This window comes from Rhincodon typus, chromosome 15 (genome assembly GCF_021869965.1).
Source record: "Rhincodon typus isolate 14 chromosome 15, sRhiTyp1.1, whole genome shotgun sequence".
Classification (NCBI taxonomy): Eukaryota; Metazoa; Chordata; class Chondrichthyes; order Orectolobiformes; family Rhincodontidae; genus Rhincodon; species Rhincodon typus.
The window spans coordinates 35462216-35482434 of NC_063346.1; the positions used below are offsets into that span (position 1 = coordinate 35462216).

At 38.7% G+C, this 20219-nt stretch overlaps 1 protein-coding gene across 1 annotated transcript in view; it reads right to left on the minus strand.

Annotated features, from left to right (window-relative positions):
- Positions 1-16130: 16130 nt before the first annotated feature.
- The window catches only part of n4bp1 (nedd4 binding protein 1), a 30740-nt gene continuing 26651 nt past the window's right edge, over positions 16131-20219 (minus strand). Inside the window, exon 7 of the mRNA XM_048605709.1 lies at positions 16131-18315. Within this exon, the coding sequence (XP_048461666.1) occupies positions 18057-18315 (259 nt within the window). The 3' untranslated portion in view covers positions 16131-18056. The remainder of the gene's footprint in view (positions 18316-20219) is intronic.

Below are 20219 nucleotides of genomic sequence, written 5' to 3' on the forward strand. Positions count from 1 at the left end.
ACCACTTCCAGTCAGTACATTCTGTGCCCTAACTACTTGCAGAGTGCAAATGTTTATCTTCACTTCATCTTTCTTTTGCAGATCACTTCATATCTATGTCTTCACATTCTTGTTCCTTTTTTAGGCAGCAGCCGTTTCTCCCTATCTAATCTCTACCAGAACTCCCCTTAGCCTTTTTCTCACTAAGAAGAACAATCCTAACTTCTTCAATCTATCCTCATAACTGAAGTTTCTCATTCCAGGAACTCATACTTGTAAACAGCTTCTTCGATGCATTCACATCCTTCCTATAATGTGGTTCCCAGAACTGCACACAGTACTCCAGCTGAGGTCTAACTAATGTCTTACACAAGTTCAGTGTTACCTTTGTACTCTTGTACTCTATGCTGCAATGTTCCACACACGGCGATCAACATCGGCACACTGATCACGACATTGACTTCCGCTTCCAGAAGTCATTACCATGTTTGGGCCTCAGAATACTGCATAGCCGGTGAGAAAATTAAAGGGAATGCTGCTCTCTACCTGTCTTGCCATTTTCATGATCTGTGCACATACACAACCAGGTCTCTCTGCTTGTACCTTCCTCAGAATTGTACCCCTTATTTTCGATTGTCTTCAGGGTTCTTCTTATCAAAATGCATCACCTCATACTTCTCTGCATTGAACGAACTTATCAATGTCCTTCTGAAGGTCTACATTGTCCTCCTCAAAGTTTATAATTATTCCGAGTTTTGTGTCACCTGCAAACTTTGAAATTGCCCCTACACATCAAGATCTAGATCATGAACATAATATCAGGAAAAGCAAGGGTCCTAATACTGACACCTCGGGAACTCCACTACAAGTCCTCCTCTGGCCTGAAAAATGCCCATTGACCGTTACATTTTTTCCCATCGTTCAGCAAATTTATACCCGTGTTACTACTGACTCTTTTATTCCATGACCTATAAATTTCCTCACACATCTGTGTGTCACTCGATCAAACACCTTCTGAAAGTCCATGTAAACCACATCAATAGCATCATTCAGTCTTTCTGTTACCTCTTCAAAAAACTCCAGCAAGTTAAACATGATTTCCCCTTAGGAAATCCATGCTGATTCATCCAAATTGACCCACTCTTTTTCATGTAAACTACTAATTCTAACCTGAGCAATTGTTTCTAGAAGCTTCCCACTACGGGAGTTAAACTGAGTTTGTAATTGCCGGGCTTCTGCTTACAACCCTTCTCAAACAAGGCTGCAATGTTTGCAATTTACCAGTTTCCTGGCTCCTCCCCAAATGTAAGGAGGACTGAAAGTCTGTAGCCAGTGCCCCTGCAATTTCTACTCTCATTTCCTTCAAAATCCTTGGATGCACCTTATATGGTCCCATGCCTTGTTAACTTTAAGTGTTGTCAGTCTATTCAACATTTCTGCCGTAGTAATTTTGAGCTCTTTTAGTGACTGAGTTCCCTTCTCTGACACTATAGCCTGTCACATCTCTCTTTTTGGTGAAAACAGATGTAGTACGGTGGATAGCACTGGTACTTCACAATGCCAGGGACCTGGATTTGATTCCAGCCTTGGGTGACTGTGTGGGTTTGCTGTGGTCTCCCCCCATAGTCCAAAAATGTACAGATTAGGTGGACTGGCTGTGCTAAATTGCCCTGTAGTGCGCAGGCTAGGTGCATTAGCCATGGTAAAAACCTCTTTCTGCACTATAGGGATTCTAAGATGCAACGTATTAATTTATTGCCTCAAGGGATAAATCCCCTTTTCGTCCATTTTTGACCCTACTCTGTTTTGGTTCATCCAAAATTTAATGTTGCATAGTTTTAGATTGAAGAAATGTTGATGTGTTGCACATGTGCTGCCTAACTGACTGTGAATTTCCAACATATTCATTTAACTTTCAATCAGCATTCTGCTGCCTCTCAGTATGTGGAGAGAGACAGGGCAGGAATCTAGCCTGATTAAACCAAATACATCTAAAGTGCATTCCAATTTCCCAAGCGCAATCTGTTATTGAAGTCTAGAGTCGTGGTGTCCTTTCAAATGATCCTCTTATCCCATAAATAGCTTGAACTTTAAAAGCAGAACTACAAAATATTCTCTGCTGCCAGCTATTTAAATTAAATGGAGGCAACAAAACATTTAATTTAAACTACAATTCTTAGCACTTGAAATGTTTTGAAGAGTTTGGATTGTTAGTAATATGTATGCTATATAGTGTTAACAACTGTTTTTGAATTATAGAGTGCATGGGTTTTAAGAGACATGCCCTGAATTCTAGTACACTGATCTTGTTTACATGTCCAAACATCCCACGCTACCAAGGTTACCAATGTGTTTGGACGGATGCCCAGTGTTATAACTTTTAATGAAACACTGCCCTCTGTTGACTCGTGAGCAGTAATGCATGTCACGATCAGAAACAGGGATTAATGTTCCGAACAGTTTTTGTGGAAAGATTAACAATGTTTAGGAACTCAAATTATTTTTTGTTTGCACCTGAAACATTTTGTTGTGATCTCAAAAGAAATGAATGAAGCCATAAAGCAATGATATTTAATTTTTAAATCCCTTGGGCCTTTTCCCCACAGATAGGATGGTATTGGGGACTGGTGTAAGATTGTCTCAAACAGGGTGATTTATTTAATGCGACATTGCTTATTTTATCTCCCATATTTCAATAATGAATATGGATATTGTGATTTTGAAGAATCCAACAGATATTTATTAAACTAATGATATGGACTTAGGCACTTAATTGTCTGGGTAAAATTGGGGTATTAGGTGCCAAAGGAGTCAGTTAGCTTGGATGACTGGTTTGCAACGCAATGATGCCAACTGTACATTTTCAATTCCTGTACCCGCTGAGGTCACCACAAAGGTCCCAACTTCTTGACTTTTCCCCTTGCCTGAGGTGTAGAGAACCTCAGGTTAAATAAAAACCGAAAGAATTGCGGATGCTGTAAATCAGGAACAAAAACAAAGTTGCTGGAAAAGCTCAGCAGGTCTGGCAGCATCTGTGGAGGAGAAAATAGAGTTAATGTTTCGGGATCGGTGACCCTTCCTCAGAACCCTCAGGTTAAACTACCACTAGTTGTCTGTCTAATGAGAGAGTAGGACTATGGCGACTTCTTTATTAGATTATAACAGAGATCCATGTTTGCAAGAAACTGTCCAGCTTCAAGTAGTCTGAGTAAAACGGAGTGTGAAACCTCTGCAGCCTCAGATCACATGCTATGGTACAGCGATGACATCATGAGCATGTCTCTTAAAGGTATACTGACATAATGATCATGAGACATAACACAACGTGCCCATTTTTCGAACAATAAAAATGTATCCCAAATAGATATCTATTGTTGCACATAGGCACATGTTGTCAATTCAAGAATTATACAGAGTTTACAAGATTGACATTCCAAACTTCAAAGTAATGCATTGAAGGCTTGACAATTCATCTTGATCTAGTGATTGTATACAGATCTAGAGATATAAGTGTTGTTCTTTGTTGCACTTGATTGATAACTCGTTAGTCTTGCTGCTAGTTGATGTCACTCAACATCATCACACAATCAACACCAGACTCTTCTTTCTCACTTTCCTGGGTCTTGAAATGGTTAAAACTGTTGTTTGCTTGGCAAGTCATTTACACTTGCTTTTGGAGCAAAAGGTTATGCTGGGAGTGGTAATCCTTCCTCCATTAGTATTGCATGAAAATTCAGCAGCGCAGAGCAAGAATCTTGCTTTGTTGTTCAATACTTAATGATCATTGATTTCATTGTATATACCATATGCTTTGCTAGATGGTTTCAGCATGGATAATCATCCAGTGGTGTGATATGGGTCACTCCCACCTTGTACACGGCTTCAGCTGGTTTGTCACTGAATTGCAGTCTGTTGCCAGACATTATCTGACCTGCACACTGAATAGCGTTGTTTTGATGTGCATCAATGGTATGGCACTTTTTCAAACTCAAACCTTTATTTATGTAGAGGTGATGACTAACTCTCTGATAGTTCCTCTGAAAAAATCATGTTTACGCTCTTTGGTGTGGTACCATCTGATTAACTACTCAATAGACTGTAGTGGTTGCTGTCTGTACAACATCAGGATGAACAGATACCAACTTAAGTTAATTCTTATCCTGAGCTGGCGTTTAGGAACTTTGCAGATCTTTCCAGGATCTTTCTGATCAACTCTAGAAAGACCACTCATGTTACTTCTGCAAAGCTCCTGTTAGAGCTCCTTTCTCAGGATCATCTATCACTTAGTCTGTAAAACAGAGTGCATATGTTCTTTGAATAGCTGTAATATAGTAGGGGTATCATTGGATAGTTTGTAATGAAGTTCCTACTACTCATAATTCTGTTTAAGAATGTTATGCTAGACCACTTTAACATGTGTACTTGACTTCATAATAGCATAAGTTAAAACTGCTTCAGAGATAGTAGGAACTGCAGATGCTGGAGAATCTGATTTAACAAGGTGTAGAGCTGGATGAACGCAGCAGGCCAAGCAGCATCAGAGGAGCACGGAGGCTGACGTTTTGGGCCTAAGGGTCTAGGCCCAAAACGTCAGCCTCCCTGCTCCTCTGATGCTGCTTGGCCTACTGACGTTTCGGGCCTAAGGGTCTAGGCCCAAAACATCAGCCTCCCTGCTCCTCTGATGCTGCTTGGCCTGCTGCGTTCATCCAGCTCTACACCTTGTTATCTAAGCTAAAACTGCTCCTGCTTAATAAAAAAAAATTGAAGTTGGTGTCATGAGATACTGTCACTTATGGAGCAGCTGTCAGGTACAGAGAACTCTGACATTCCAACTTCCTGCACTACAATGTATTAGCCTTATGCTTCAGTTTAAGAGTGCACTTCAATCTTTAAATTAAATACATTAAAAGCAATCTTAGAAATTCATTTTAGCTTGAAAACACTTAAATTCTAATCAAATGAAAATTAGCTCTTTGTTCTTGAAGGTTAATGTCCTATCTGAAGATCTGTCTGTACTCACAGAAAAACTGATGTTGCTGAAGGGTATGAAACTCGCTCTGTATTTTCTGTTTTCCACAGCTATTGTTCAGTTGATCTTCTACTAGTTTTTCAAATATCTACTACCAACATATTGAAATCTTTCACATACAGCCACCACTACTACCATGGTGTGAGTTCGCCTCCAACATGTTTAAATTGATGGAGCAATGCTTGTACTCACTGCCATAACATAAGAAGCTGTGTGCGGATAGCAAGGCATTGAAGAATCCAACAGAAATTTATTACAATAACTATTATATACAAATATGATATTCATCAGTCACCTAAGTATCAGAGCTAATATTAAGTTAGCAGGTTAAAACAGAGAAGCATGGTTGCAGTGGAGTGGCAGGCCTCAAGTGATCCAAGGTAAGATGGAATATGAGGTATTTATACCCTCAGGTCACATAGTATTGCACATTGTTGATATCATGAGATATCTCTTAAAGGCATATTGACAAACCAACCATGAGACATAACATGACAAGGGCTGCAAGTGAGAGTAGCCAGTTCAAGACCAGATGCCTGCACTTGACTTCCCAGAAACAGATGTAACGGCCAGAACCACAGCCAGGTTTTGAGACCACTTTCCAGCTGCCAGACCCAACTGCATCCACAGGCCATCCTTTATAATAATTGTCTAATTGCAGGGGGGAAAGAAAGTTTTTAATGTTAAAGCTAAAGAATTTCAAATAGCTCATGTATAGTATAAAATTGTTTGAGTTTTGTTTTCCTTCTGTTTGTTGTAAACATTGATGTTCTTACATTAAAAATACACTGGCAGCAGCTTGTAAATATGTTCAGTGACTGACCACCATGGTCAACAAATAATAAAAGTAAAACCTAATGTCAGGTTACACTTTAATATCTGATTTGTTAGAGTCATATAGCCATAGAGTTTTTACATCATGGAAAGAGGCCCTTCAGCCCATCATGTCCACACCAGTCATCTGTTCGAATTTCACTTTTCAGCTCTTTGTCCATAGCCTTGTGTGCTATGTTGTTTTAAGTGTGCATTATTACCATTAGTTGAGATAATAATGATTGAAGTAATAACAATTAACGGAACCATCCAAAAATCTTAAAACAAAGAGCTGAAAACCCTATCATTATTCCTGCTGATCCAATAATAGATTATTTGCTTTTATAGGGGTTAAAAGAGCAAATATTTTAGCAGGTACTAGGCCTCTACTTACTGCAAAGGTGGAGACTTATAAGTCTAGTCTCACCCAGACATTCATGAAATGCCATTTGACTTTCAAGTTAATCCTTCAAAATACCACGTTTATCATTTTCAAAATTCTGAATGAAGAAATTCTTGAGAAGAAAGACCAACAGAATCTTTATTCTACAGGTCAACCATTGGGAAGAATGAGCCAAGGTAATGGAATGTCTTTATAGATTTTCCTGTTTGAGGTAGTTAAACCACAGAACAGGCATGCGATAGTGTACAAAACTAATTACTAATTTTAATGGTGAATAATAGCATCAAACAAAATAAAAATGCACAGAACCAAAAATATGTCACTAACAAGACTGCAAATTAAGTGTAAAGTAAAACAAACAATTTAAGAGGCAAACTATGATTTTAATCTTGGAATTCATTTAAGGAATTATACCAATAGGGCAGCAGATGAAACATTATCAACTGACTACATTTAACCTGTCATTTTTACTTTCTGTAAAGGTCCTCCAGCAAGGCTCAGGCAGAGATGTAGCTTGTAATATTATTGTTGAAGCGACACGGTCACATAGTAGGATAAATATAAGCAAAGGACAGATGGAGCATTATGAAAAAATCATGCTTGGAACCTACGTACTCATCTTCAAGAAACTTAGGCTAAATGAGTACAACCCAAAGTGCATTAGAGTCACAGAGATCTCCAGAACAGAAAAAGGGCCCTTGAGTCTGTGCCAGTCAAAAACAACCAGCTAACTATTCTAATCCCACTTTCCAGCATTTGACCCATAGCCTTGTATGCCTTGCCATTGCAAGTATGCATCTAAGCAGTTAAATGTTATGAGGGTTTCTGCCTCTACCATCCAATCCAATCGCTGTTCATAACGAAAACTCTCCAGCACAGGAGACATTTAAATCTCCTGGTAAATCTCTGCACCTTCTCCGCTTATGTGTGGAACCGAAGGAAATGGATGAGATACTAAATGAGTATTTCATGTCACTGTTCACTGCGGAGAAGGATATGGAAGCTAGAGAACTTAGAGAAATAAACTGTGTATGTGTCCATATTACAGAGGAGCTGGTGCTGGACGTCTTAAAATGCATAAAGTTGGACCTTAGAGTCATATAGCCGTAGAGTTTTTACATCATGGAAAGAGGCCATTCAGTCCATCACATCCACACCAGCCATCGTATTGAATCACCCAATGCTGAATAAAACAAGGACACAAACACAACCAGAGACATATCAAAGTCACCCAAGATGCCTTATTTACAGCAACTGGCTAATTGAGAATCTGTGAATGGTTTCTTCCTGTTCTGGGAATATTGCACCTATTTTCTAATGACAGGTAGCTGGAGATGCCCCCTGGTGAGAGCAAGATAATATCACAGGTGAAATTAATAACCAATCGATTACTGATTGAGGCACTGGGATTAGGATCAGAAGCTGGCATAAAGGTTGCCAACTCCTCAAGGACATCACTGCTGCAAGCTGAAATACAATTCAGTCATAGGAAGATGTGCAGATTGTCTGTTAACGAAGTGACCAATTGGTAACAGATTTTTGTTTGTGGGATCCCACTCAGTAAAGGGAGTTGTGAATGTATTGTATTGTTTGGCGAGTTTATAAAGGGTTATCACAAATGGGAAATTAGATCCATAGTTTTGTTCATACGGCTGATAACAAAGTACAGGGTAAGGGCTTTACAGGGTATGGTGAAATATCCGTTTAATAATCTCTTACAGATTTCTCTTGACCAACGAAAAGACCCTGAAATGCAAAATACTGACAAAACTTTGGAGAAGTTAGTTAGAAAATACATGGTGGACAGACTGCCTTTGAAGGCAGGACGGGTAGGGTGATTTTGGAAGTAGAGAACAATATGTGGATAATCACTTGTAATGGCAGACTGGTTAATGGACATCAAAGGAAGAGCCATGAGCTCGATACAGAACTGATTAAACTGAGAACAGATTAAACTGAGAACAGAGTAAAAAGGAAATTCCGCTATAGTCGATCAAACCATGGAACAATGATTACAGAAAAGAGAAGACAGACAGAAGATCAGAATAGAAATGTTAATAGAGAGGCCAGTAAGTCTGAATAGATACAGAGACATAATTAGTGACAGAATAATTTCCAGCATACAAAAAGGATTGCCACTTTGTGAATGTGTGGACAATATCAGGCAACCAGAAGCTTTTTCCACAATAAAGATAATTTGTTCATAGAAAATAAGCAAACAAACACACAGTGCCAAGATTGACATGAAGGCTAGTGCAAGTATCCTACCAGTTCAAATTCTGTAGGACATGTATCTCTGGATTGTTAGAAGTCAATGCTTTAAGTGATAACTGCTAAATTAACGAAATTCTTTTGTCACCCATGCCAGACAATGGTGCATTAACAATGCAATGCAGCTATGGCAATTTGGCATGGAAACCACATACTTTTCAGTTTTTGGGACTATAATCTCAAATGAAGGTTGGACCTAATAACTGAAAAGAAAGGAATATTCTGCAACTTGAAAATGAAGTGCTACATATTGTTGAGCTATGCAATACAATATTGCTTTTTTGAAGCATAAAAAAGGGAGAAGTCCAGACTGGATGGCACCAATCTTAAGGGTTAATTCCTTAAGAGTTAAGGATATTCTGCCTGGCAACACTTTTTTGATTGGTTGAGCTGCAGTATTTAAAAAAAAGCTGTGCCAGGAGGCGCAGAGTAAACATCCATACCCTGCAAACAGCATCTCCTCCTCTTTATGTGGGAAAATGACAGAAAACCGAAGAAAATATACAAAAAGAATTAATACGTGAGAAGACTTAAATTCATCGGATCAACCACTGAATTGAGGGATAACCATCATTGTACAAACAAGTGTCTTACCATTACAAAAATCAAAAGGACTGAGAGATAGAAAGGAATTTCCACTTGGTGGTATGGACTTGCGATCTTTGGAATTTTGTTTGTCCCGTCTACTTTCTTTTCCACATAAAGCATTTGACTTCTGCCGTAATTGTCGCAGGCAACATTTAAATCTCCTGGTAAATCTCTGTACCTCTCTGCTTAATGTGTGGAACTGAAGGAAACAGATGAGATACTAAACGAGTATTTCATGTCACTGTTTACTGTGAAGAAGGATATGGAAGCTAGAGAACTTAGAGAAATAAATTGTGATATCTTGAGAAGTGTCCATATTACAGAGGTGGTGGTGCTGGACATCTTAAAATACATAAATATATAAAGCATTTGACTTCTGTCTTAATTGTGATTGTTTGTATGTTTGGGGTTTGTAGTTTATGTTACATGTATTTGACATCCATTTTTTCCCCTTTTCTTGTTAAAGAGAAGTGTGTTACAATACCTATTTTTACTGCTACTGAAGAACCTGATATGGTTTGCATTTGTCAGAAATTATACTCAGAAGCCAAATGAGAACAATCTTGCCAAGTCTCCAACTATCCACGTTCTGCGTTATGCGGAATGCACGTCTTGACAAGCAAGGGAGGATGAGCGATGTGCAAGTGATGAACTACCTCAACTACATGTAGAATTGCAGGTCAGAGTCACATATCGCACAGTGGGAACATGGTTATTTGCAGGGTATCCAAAGTGTGCAGTGACCCAAGGGCACAACATCTGTTGGAGTATTATTGAAGAGGAGTAGAAGCTGACTAAATAAAACGTAAAATATGCCAATTGCGTACAGCAAACATGAAAGATACACCAAGAATACAGGTGTCTTGGAATACCAGGACAAGGATCAACATACTCACAACTTGTCTACTGACCAATAGCAACCAAGAGCGAAATCCACACATTCTGAAGGTTATATGGGGAAAAGACTTTGGCTATTCACCCTATCCATGCCCCTCATGATTTATTAACCTCTAACTGGTCCGCCCTCAGCCTCCAACACTCCAGGGAAAATAGCCCCAGTCTATTCAGCCTCACCGTATCGGCCAAACCCTCCAACCGTTACATGACCATGAGCCAGGCACTTGTCATTGTCGTATCCTAAGTAACAGACGTGCCTCTCACTCTCTGTACAGAGATCACTCTGTATTGTCTGCTGTAGTCTATCTATAAATAAACCTAACAGAGATCCTCAAGAAAATGAAATCCATGTACCTCATTTAAGTTACTTTTATACAGCAGAAGAAGTTACAACAAAATATTTAGAAATCAGAAACTAAACTACTGTAGTCATATAAAATATAATGGCTACAAGAAAAGGTCAAAGTTTGGAACCCTGTAGTGAGTTACTCATCTCCTGACTCCTTAAAGCCTGTCCACCATCTACAAAGCACAAGTCAGGAGTGTGACAGAATATACCTCACTTGCCTCAATAAGCGCAGCTCCATCAACACCCAAAAATTTCAATATTATTCAATAGAAAGCAGCCCACGAGATAGGCATCACATCACAAACATTCACTCCCTCCACCACCAATGCTCAGTAGCAGCAGTGTGTGCTGTCTACCAAGGTGCACGGCAGAAATTCACCAAGGTTCCTTAGATACTACCACTTGCAATTTCCCCTTTAAATCATTCACCATCCTGACTTGGAAGTATATCATCGTTCCTCCAATGTTATTTGGCCAAGATTCTGGAATTGCCACCCGCCCCCCAACAGCTTTGTGGGGCTTCCTACAGCACAGACTGCAGCAGTTTGAGAAGGGAGCTCACCATCATCCTCTCAAGGGCAACAGATGCTGGCCACGCCAGTGACACCACACCCCATGAATGAATAAAAAGAAATTTTAGAACACACATATGGATATCAAATCTTTCAACTTCTGAGCATCTACTGTTAATATCATGACAAAAAAAATTTGAGACAATGGATAGAAATTCAATGGCAAAGTTCTCACTTTTCAGCTACTCATCTGCCAACATAGCAGGAAGTGTGCTGTTTGTAAACTACCTACCATTTTGATGAAGCTTACTTGCAGACCCCATTTTTTATTTCCAAATGTCCCAACACTCTTTCCTTTTTGAACATGTTATATGTGCAAAACCCTAGGTGGCATTAACCAGCTAGGTAGTTTTCTCTTCAGTGCCATGTAAAATAATGACATGAATAATTTCTCTTTAGAGCTAGCTGCCGCGTGTTTTTGTTTTAGCTGTGTTTCATCACTCCATAAATTTCACTTTCTTTCAAAAAAAATTGTTTGATACAAAGTGAGAAGTTATCCACTTTGCTAAGAGGAGGGCTAGCCAGTACTGAGATGAGGACAACTATATTAATTGAAAAATAGTTGTGACTTCTAGGAATTCTCTGTGCCAGAGCTGTGGATGCACCATGGGTAATTACCTTCTTTGGTGTTGCTAGATACTTTGAATTTGTGAATGGTAGAATTGAGGTAGATCAGCTATTGTTTAATGGTAAAACAGGCTCAAATGATCAAAAGACTTGTCTCTGTTCCTACTACTTAAATTGTATATAGTTATGGGGTCCCTTACTTTTGAAGGAACTCTATGTGGTGTCACTCCTAGCATAACCAGTCACTTCAGGCATGGCTTTGACACGTTTTAGCAAATACAGTTTATTCAATGGGGATATGGACATAGAGAGCTTTTCCTCTGTTGACATCCTACTGTCTCAAGTTATGTGCAAGCCTTCCTCGCATGTGTTTGTGATGTTTGACAAACGGGATTGAGGACTGCAAGACTGGTGATTAACAGAATGATAAATAGGTGAATTAGCATTTCCAGGCAAGTGAAAGAAAACAGGAAATGAAATCCTGTAGCGTTATAGTAAGTGCAACTTTGCACAGAGAGGGAGAACACAGTTCACTTTACTTAAACAAGTACTGCAGCCATGTTCAAAGTCTATAACATTGTCATGCTTTATTTCTTCCCACTGATGAAGTAGAACTTCTAAATTAGGAGAAGGTTAATTTCAATGGGAGAGGGGAACCTAACTATATTTAAAATGGAACCAATTATGGGCAGAAAAAACTGCAATGGAACCACAGATGATCTTTAGAAAGCAATGCTTTCAGGTACAGACAAGATACAAAAACAAAGTTGCTGGAAAAGCTCAGCAGGTCTGACAGCATCTGTGAAGGTAAAAACAGAATTAACGTTTCGGGTCTGGTGACCCTTCTTCGAACAGACAAGATACATTTCATCATGAAGTGAACCGAATCCAAGGAGCCTTAGTTGGGTGACAAGGGAGACAGGAAATATGATGCATGTCAAATTTTTCAAGCAAGAATAAAGGAGCAACTAAGATATATCAGGATGACGTGTGGAAGAATGTTTTTTTATATAGGTAATATATAACGATGATCTGGAATTTGCTGCCTGAGTGTAATGGAACTGGAAATGAATAATTTCAAAAGGAAATTGGATGTGCATTTGAGCGAAATGAACTTACATGGCAATGGTAATATAGCATGGCAAGTAAGACTGAAGATCCAGAACTGGCAGTATTTTTATGGACTGAATGGCATTCTTCTGCACCCTAATGTCTTCAGAACCCTTGGGGGTTAGTAGAAAGTGAGGGAAGGGAGTAGCATAGGTTGCCTCTCCCTTTTCCTGGTTATCTGCTCAAAATCTATCACAATCAACTTTTACCACATTTGAGGTCATTGACTGGAAACATTAATATAGCTTTTCTCTCTAAAGACAAAATGCTGCTTGCCGAGTATTTCCAGTATTTTGTTTTTAATCACAAAATTTTAAGTCACATCTATATCGAATTCAATACCCTTTTAAAACACAATGTTAATTTCTGCCAATCAGCCTGTCTGGCACTGAACGTAACAATTACTTCTTCTTGAAAAAAACGTTTGAATTGTTGATTTAAAAATATAATTGGATTTTTTCCCCCAACCTTTCTAGTCTTTTAACCTTTGATCCAATATATATTTCTCTACAGAGATAGCAAGAATTGCAAATGCTGGACAACACAGTATGAAGTTGGAGGAACACAACAGGCCAGGCAGCACCAGAAGAGCAGGAAAGTTGACGTTTCGAGTCAGGACCCTTCTTCAGAAATGGGGAGTGGGAAGGGAGCGGAGGAATAAATTGGGGTGGGGAGGGGGCTAGGGAAATGTAGGTGGGATGGTGATAGGTGACTGCAGGAAGGGAGTGGTGCCTCCTGGACCTGACACAGCCTGTCTGTCATTTTCCACACCTAGCCACCCTACCCTTCCCACTGACCAAACTCACTAGCCCCTACCTGCATCCAACCTCCCACCACCCACCTACCTTTCCCCAGCCCCACCCATCCTTCATCTTCTCTCCCACTCCTATCCACCCCACCCATTCCACTGACCAATCCCCAACAGCACTCACCTATCACCATCCCACCTACTTTTCTCCAGCCACACCACACACCCTCCCTCCCATTTATTTCCCAGCTCCTTTCTTCCTTCCCATTTCGGAAGGGTCTGAACCAGAAACGTCAACTCTATTTCTTTAGATTTATTTTTGTATTTGACTTGACAAAAAATTCACCTTCTACAAATTTAATCCTGTCCTTACACTTAATTTACAATCCTTAAATCTGATTGGTCAAAGAGATTCACGACTGACTGCGACATTCACTCAGGTGCCTTTCGCTTATCTACAATATTAGTAGTTTCCATTTTCTGCAATTTCAGGTACAAAGACCTGTTGCAAAGCCAAGACCACATAACATTTTCTTGTCATTTAATCCCTCCACCCTCCCACCTACACTCCTTTTATTGTCTTCCCCAGTCTCTCTGCCTGCTACTCTACATGCTCAGAATTGGTTACATCTCCTACTTCTACCAGTTTTGACAAGACCACAGACCTAACGTTCTGAACCTCTCTTCACAGATGCTGACTTACTGAATATTTTCAACATTTTCCATTTTAATTCACATTTTCAGCAACTGCTGTACCTTATTAACATCAAACATTGTAGCAAATCACTCCTCTAATCAAGAAGGGAGGTACAAAACAGAAAACTATAGGCTTAACATGTTATGGGGAAGGTGTTGGCATCAATCATTAAATAATTTGTAGCTGTGCACTTTGTAAAGCTCAAGGCAATCTTTGTGAAAGGAAATTCATGTTTAACCGATTTACTGGAGTTCTCAAGGAGAAATTTGCATTGTAGATTAAGGACAGCCTGTAAACGAACTCTACTTGGATTTCCAGAAGGCATTTGAAAAGATACTACATAAAACGTCATTGTACAAAGTAGGAGCTCATGCTGTATAAGTAGCAATTCAACACGGTTAGAGGATTAGCTGACTGGCAAAAAAATAGAATATGAATAAATGGGCCCTTTTTGGATTGGCAGCATGTGACGAATGTCTGGCAGGGGCCTCACACTTTTAAAATTTATATCAATGATTTAGGTAAGGGAAAGAAAGACATGGAAGCTAAATTTGCAGATGGCACGAAGATAGGCATGTCTGTTGTGGAGGACACAAAGTATGATTATAGATAGGTTGATTGAGTGAACAAACATTTAAGAGATAGAAATATATCTTGTGAAATGTGCAGTTCACTTTGGCAGGAAGAAACAAGAAGTTATTATTTAGCCAGAGAACAACTGCACAATTCAGAGGGGTAGAAGGATCGAGGTGCTCTAGTGCAGAAATCATGAAAAGTCTACAGGTTCAACAATTAAGGCAGCTAATGTAATGCTATCCTTCACTGTGAAATGGGCTTGACAGAGTGGATAGGACCGGAGCTCTCTTCTTGTGGTTAAGTTCATAACTAGGAGGTACTGTTTAACAATTAGGGGCGACCATTTAATGAGAGGTGTAAGCTTTTTTTGAGAGAAATTAGCATGTTTGAAAGAATAGGAAAAAAATCATACAATTTAGATATGTCTGGAAGAGTCAAAACCAAATGGCCTTGAATCAAGTTAGCAGAGAAAAGTAAAAAAGCCTCCAAATTACTAGATTCTGAGGGCATGTTTCATACAACTGTGTCCATGTGCTGATTACCAAAAACAGATCAGAGTTTTAACCAACACGCTTCTAATTGCCCCACGTGGAAACATTGTTTCCAAATACACTATCGCGATCCCCCAGGATTGTGTGCTTCAATCAAGTCACGTCTTTCTCTTCTAAACTCCAGCGGATAGAAGCCTAGCCTGTCAAACCTTTCCTTGCAAATCCAAGTACAGTTCAGTATACTTTCCCAAACTGCCTCCAGCACATTTGCATCCTTAAGTAAGATGACCAATATTCTGCAAAGTACTCCAGATGTGGTCTCACCAGTGTTCTGAATACCTCTGTCCTTTAGTATTCAATTTGCTTTGTGACAAATGATCACATTTTATTGGCATTCCTAATTACAAGCTCTACCTGCACATTAAATTTTTGCAATTCATGCACAAAGACACGCAGATCTCTTTGCATCTCAGAGTTCAGTTTCCATATGTGGATCGTCCAAGTTACAATGTCAGCGGTGACGTCCACAGCTTCAAATTACAAATTTACAAAATACCATGTAATTACCATGTATTTTTAAATACTGGATGTTGAAATAAAGCCTCAGTACACAGAACTACTACTTTTTGTTGTATTAATTTGATCAATTATCTTTGTATTTGCAAATATACTTTAAATAAGGTAACTAGCAGTGTGTAAAGTCTTGTACTGCCAAATCTATTGGTCTATCAAGGTCTATCAATTTCAACTTCTGATTATTATTTGACGAACAGAGTGGCAACAATAAAAATACTTCAAAAGGAGCAGAAAATCTTTCTTTGCCATATAACACAGGATCACGTACTCCACATACTTGAATGGTGATGAAAAAAGAAGACTTTTGTTGAAGCTATTAATCCCCCACTCAGGACAATTTATAAGACTACCAGTGATGGGAAAAAACATTTGTACAGAACGAGAAGATAATGCTGATTGGTTAGCAAGTAAACGGTGATTCGTTGAGGAATTGTCATAAAGAATGCATCAGTTAATGTTATTTGTACAGTACAAAATGTTTATTCCCCCTTTATTGAGAGTCCTGATGAACTTATGGCTAAATGCTTCAAACAGTCTTTTATCAGCAATACACAAGTTCTGTATTACCAAATGGCCATTCATGTACACAGCTGTAGTTGATTCGAGTTGGCATACGGGTCTCAACCTTCAAACAAAAAACCGGAACACAACGCTTTGGAAACTGGAAATCTGGGACTTTCTTTGGTTGAACTCAGTAAAGCACTGAAGGGTTAAAATAGAGACACACTGGCTTTGAAGGAGCATCCAGCTAACATACACAAAAGGAAACACTGTCTTACCCAAAGAGGTTAAAAGTTTACTTTACCCATTAAGGATACAAATTAAAAACTTAATGAATTGTAAAATACTGCATTTGTACAAGACTGCAAAGTAAGTGAGATTTTAAACTTAAAGATACTGTAAAAATGTTACCGAATGCTTTAGTTTCAAATACACAAAATTGAATGGACAGCCATACCATAAACTACCCTATGAAGTAACAGCATCATACAAGCAACAGGAGTTTAAAATGTTCCTCATTTTGGCTGTTTTAGTTAAAAAGGAAAAACAAATTATTTACAAACTTTAAATAACAATTTTGCAACTGTTAAGAGGTAACAACACTGTACATAATATTGGATAAAGAAACCAGTTAGATGAATAAACTACTGAAGCCAATGATAAAATAATTAATCCACATAAAATCTTGATAATTCAATCTGATCAAGCTAATTGTAAGGACATTCCAATGCACATTACTCAATTTCTTAAAAAATATCAAACTGTCATAGCAAATAATTTCTCAGGAGCTTTAAAGGTGTTATCAGCTTGCTCTTTTCTTCCCCTAGAATAAATTCATTCTTTCTTGAGCTACACTGAACAGCATTACCCACACTCCATCGTAGCAAAAATGTTATTATTTATACGAACCCACAATGTGATCAGTTAATGCAGAGATCAGGGATCAGACCTCTAGATTATACTAGTCTGTATGGTCCTGCCTCCTGGATACATGTGCAGAGATCAGAGAAACCTTTTATTCAATTACCAGCTACTGTCCACTGACAACAATGCTGGGTGACACTACATTTTAGAAATTGGTTGAGAAACAAAAAAAAGCATATTAGAAAACAAAGTATTAAAATACAAATTTAATAAGACTTTTGGTATCACAGTAGTGACTAATTTTAAGTTTTTCAGCAGCTATGTTTATGTTTACAGCTACAGTTTTAACGGGTTTTATTTAACAAAATACATTCTCAAAAAGTGTTGCCATCCAATCAGAGAATTTTTCAAAATTTACACTTGAATCTGAACAAAAATATATATTTTGTGTACTATTTACAGGTTTTTTCCAGCCAGTAATTAAATAAAATGTCACCCAGTTTATACACTGGCTTTCTATAAATATTATATCAATGAATATTCAGTATTTGCAAAATCTAATACTGAAACTTATTTTGCAAATATTCTCTTCTGTTCTTGTTACGTATCGCAATATTGAAAAGGTTAAGTGAAGAACAACATAGTGGTTTTCCCATACTGTTCTTCAAGCTATTTCCGTCACCACAGGTCCTGAACTGAAAAGATTCAATAAGATAAAAACATGTTTGACTCCATTACACCAGCTGTGACAAAGGAGGACTTATAAGCTGAAGTAGATTCATCAAAATGAGAATTGTGGCAGTTTCTTCTGTCCCACAGAAAACGTTCAAGCCACTGACTGCGCAAACACTCAGTATTTTTGTCTCAAAGGATATCTTTTACTTCAACTGTGACAAGCAATTGTGCTGGTATATATATTAAAAAAAGCGCCTTGCTTCTCTACAACTGATCAACAATAAAGTTAGATTTGGGACCCCCAAAATATTCTAACTTTACCAACACTTCAATATTCATTACACAATAATTTATTCTTGATCCAGCACCATTGCAGACAGTGCATTAGGGTCCCTCATGTGTGGGTGTGCTGCCAGAATTTGATCAATTTTCTGCCTTTGACTGACTTCAGGAAATATCTTCAACAAATCTTGTTTTAGTTGCTCAGTTTCCTCTCTTGTTCGCAAAGGGGGCATCTCAGGTCGTCTCGATTCGAGCAAAAAGGTGGGATGCAGTGCTGAAGATGGTACAGTTGGATGAAGTACGACATTTGTCCTCTCTGGCAAAGCTCTAAAGGGAACATGTGTGAAGACGGCATTACTTTCAGGCTAAGAATTGCTAAATGTGCAATTTGCTTTATTATGCAATGTATTATTGCACAAGCAGCTGTATCTGCACGAGCAGGTCTTTAAGCCCTCCAAAACTCTTTCGGTTGAAGGGCCCATTTTCAATTGGATTCGTAATTTCAGACCCACAATCTAAAGTTATACAAAAACGATATAATGTAAAAACTTCATCTTCCCTCAGGTGAAAGGTAACCCACCAGTTCTGCAACATGCCTGCTGAATACTTCAGTGCACCCAACACCCCCCATCATCCAAAAAAAAAAAAACAATTCACTGGGCTGACTCCGGAGATGAAAGGGTTGGCTCACCAAGAATGGCTAAATAGTTGAGGCCTTCACTGAGTAAAGTTAAGAATAAAGGGTGGTTTTGATGAAACATACAAGAGAGGCTTCACAGGCTTGATGTTGAGAAAATGTTTCCACTGGGGGAGGAAAAAAGAGTCTTAAACTGGGGAACAGTGGCAGAATAAGGGGAAACATTTAAAACTGAAATGTGGAGATTTTTTTTCTCAGAAGCCAGTGAAAGTCTAAAATTCTCACCCAGAGTGTTGGGGAGGCTAGATCACAATGTATTTAAAGAGGAGGTAGACAGATCTTTGAAAGTGGGGCATTTGGGGCAATGAGGAAAAACTACAAGAGAACTTGAGGCCTATGGTGGATTAGTCATGGTCTTATCTAATGTTCTTACATCCAAAGTAAATTCTCTCACTGCAGGTCTGATAGCTCCTGTGGAGAGAAAGAGAATTAGAGTCTGATATGACCTCCTCTTTGATTCCGAACAGTCATATTGACTCGAAACATGAATTCTGCTTCTCTACCACAGAGATGGTCACCACTGCTGAGTTTTTCCAGCACTTTCCGTTTTTATTTCGGATCGCCAGCATCCTCAGTACTTTGCATTTATTTGTCCAACTTGTCTCATCCATCATGTACTGGCACACCAGACACGCCAAGGAAGCTACAGAGACCCATCAATAGCTCACCGTTCCCACAAAGTAGTCTTCTCGCCAAGAAACCTGGCTATCCTTACTCAAGAAACACATTCCCATCCTCTCTGCCCAGTTGACCAGGCAGCAGCAAGGTGGTCAACATGTACAGAATTATGAAAAACACAACAGCCTATCCAATCAACAAGATCTCTTTTAAAAGATAAGCACTGTTTGTTTTAGAGCAAACTTTACCTGGTGCACTCAAAATTATCACTCACCATGAGAACTTTCAAATAATCTTTATTTAAAGAGGGGGGTGTAAAAGGTATCAAATGTATCCCAGTAGGGGGAAAAGGAAATGAATCAAAGATGAAGGCTTGAGAGATGAATAGATTAGATATTAAAGTAACTAAACAAACACCTGCATGGTAGCCAGTTTAACAAATAAGGGATTTTAGAAAGCCAGAAAAAAATTACAAGAGAAAATAACCATAAACAACATAAAAGGGTAATATAAATGCTTTATATAAGCACATTTAGTAATGGAGAACCGGAATGATTCAGCTCTCAGAGATGAACATTCAGATCATCAAATCAAAACTACATCTAGCATTAAAGAGCAATTTGACATGTTTGGGATACCACAAACAGTATAACAGTGCATGCTTGAGGTAAAATTGACTCATGATCCCGTGCTGTGGAGCACCATAGCAGGGTTTACTTACATGCAGCATATAATTGAACTGAAAATAAACAAACAGTTACAAAAAATGGATGGCAACTTTGCATTGCCTCAGGTAGTTTAAACATTAAATGGCTATGAAAGACAGAAGGTTCTATAGCCTATCCTTGAACACTGTTGACTCAATATTGTTGACAATAGATAGGCCATAACTGGAATCAATACCTCAGGAAGGCAA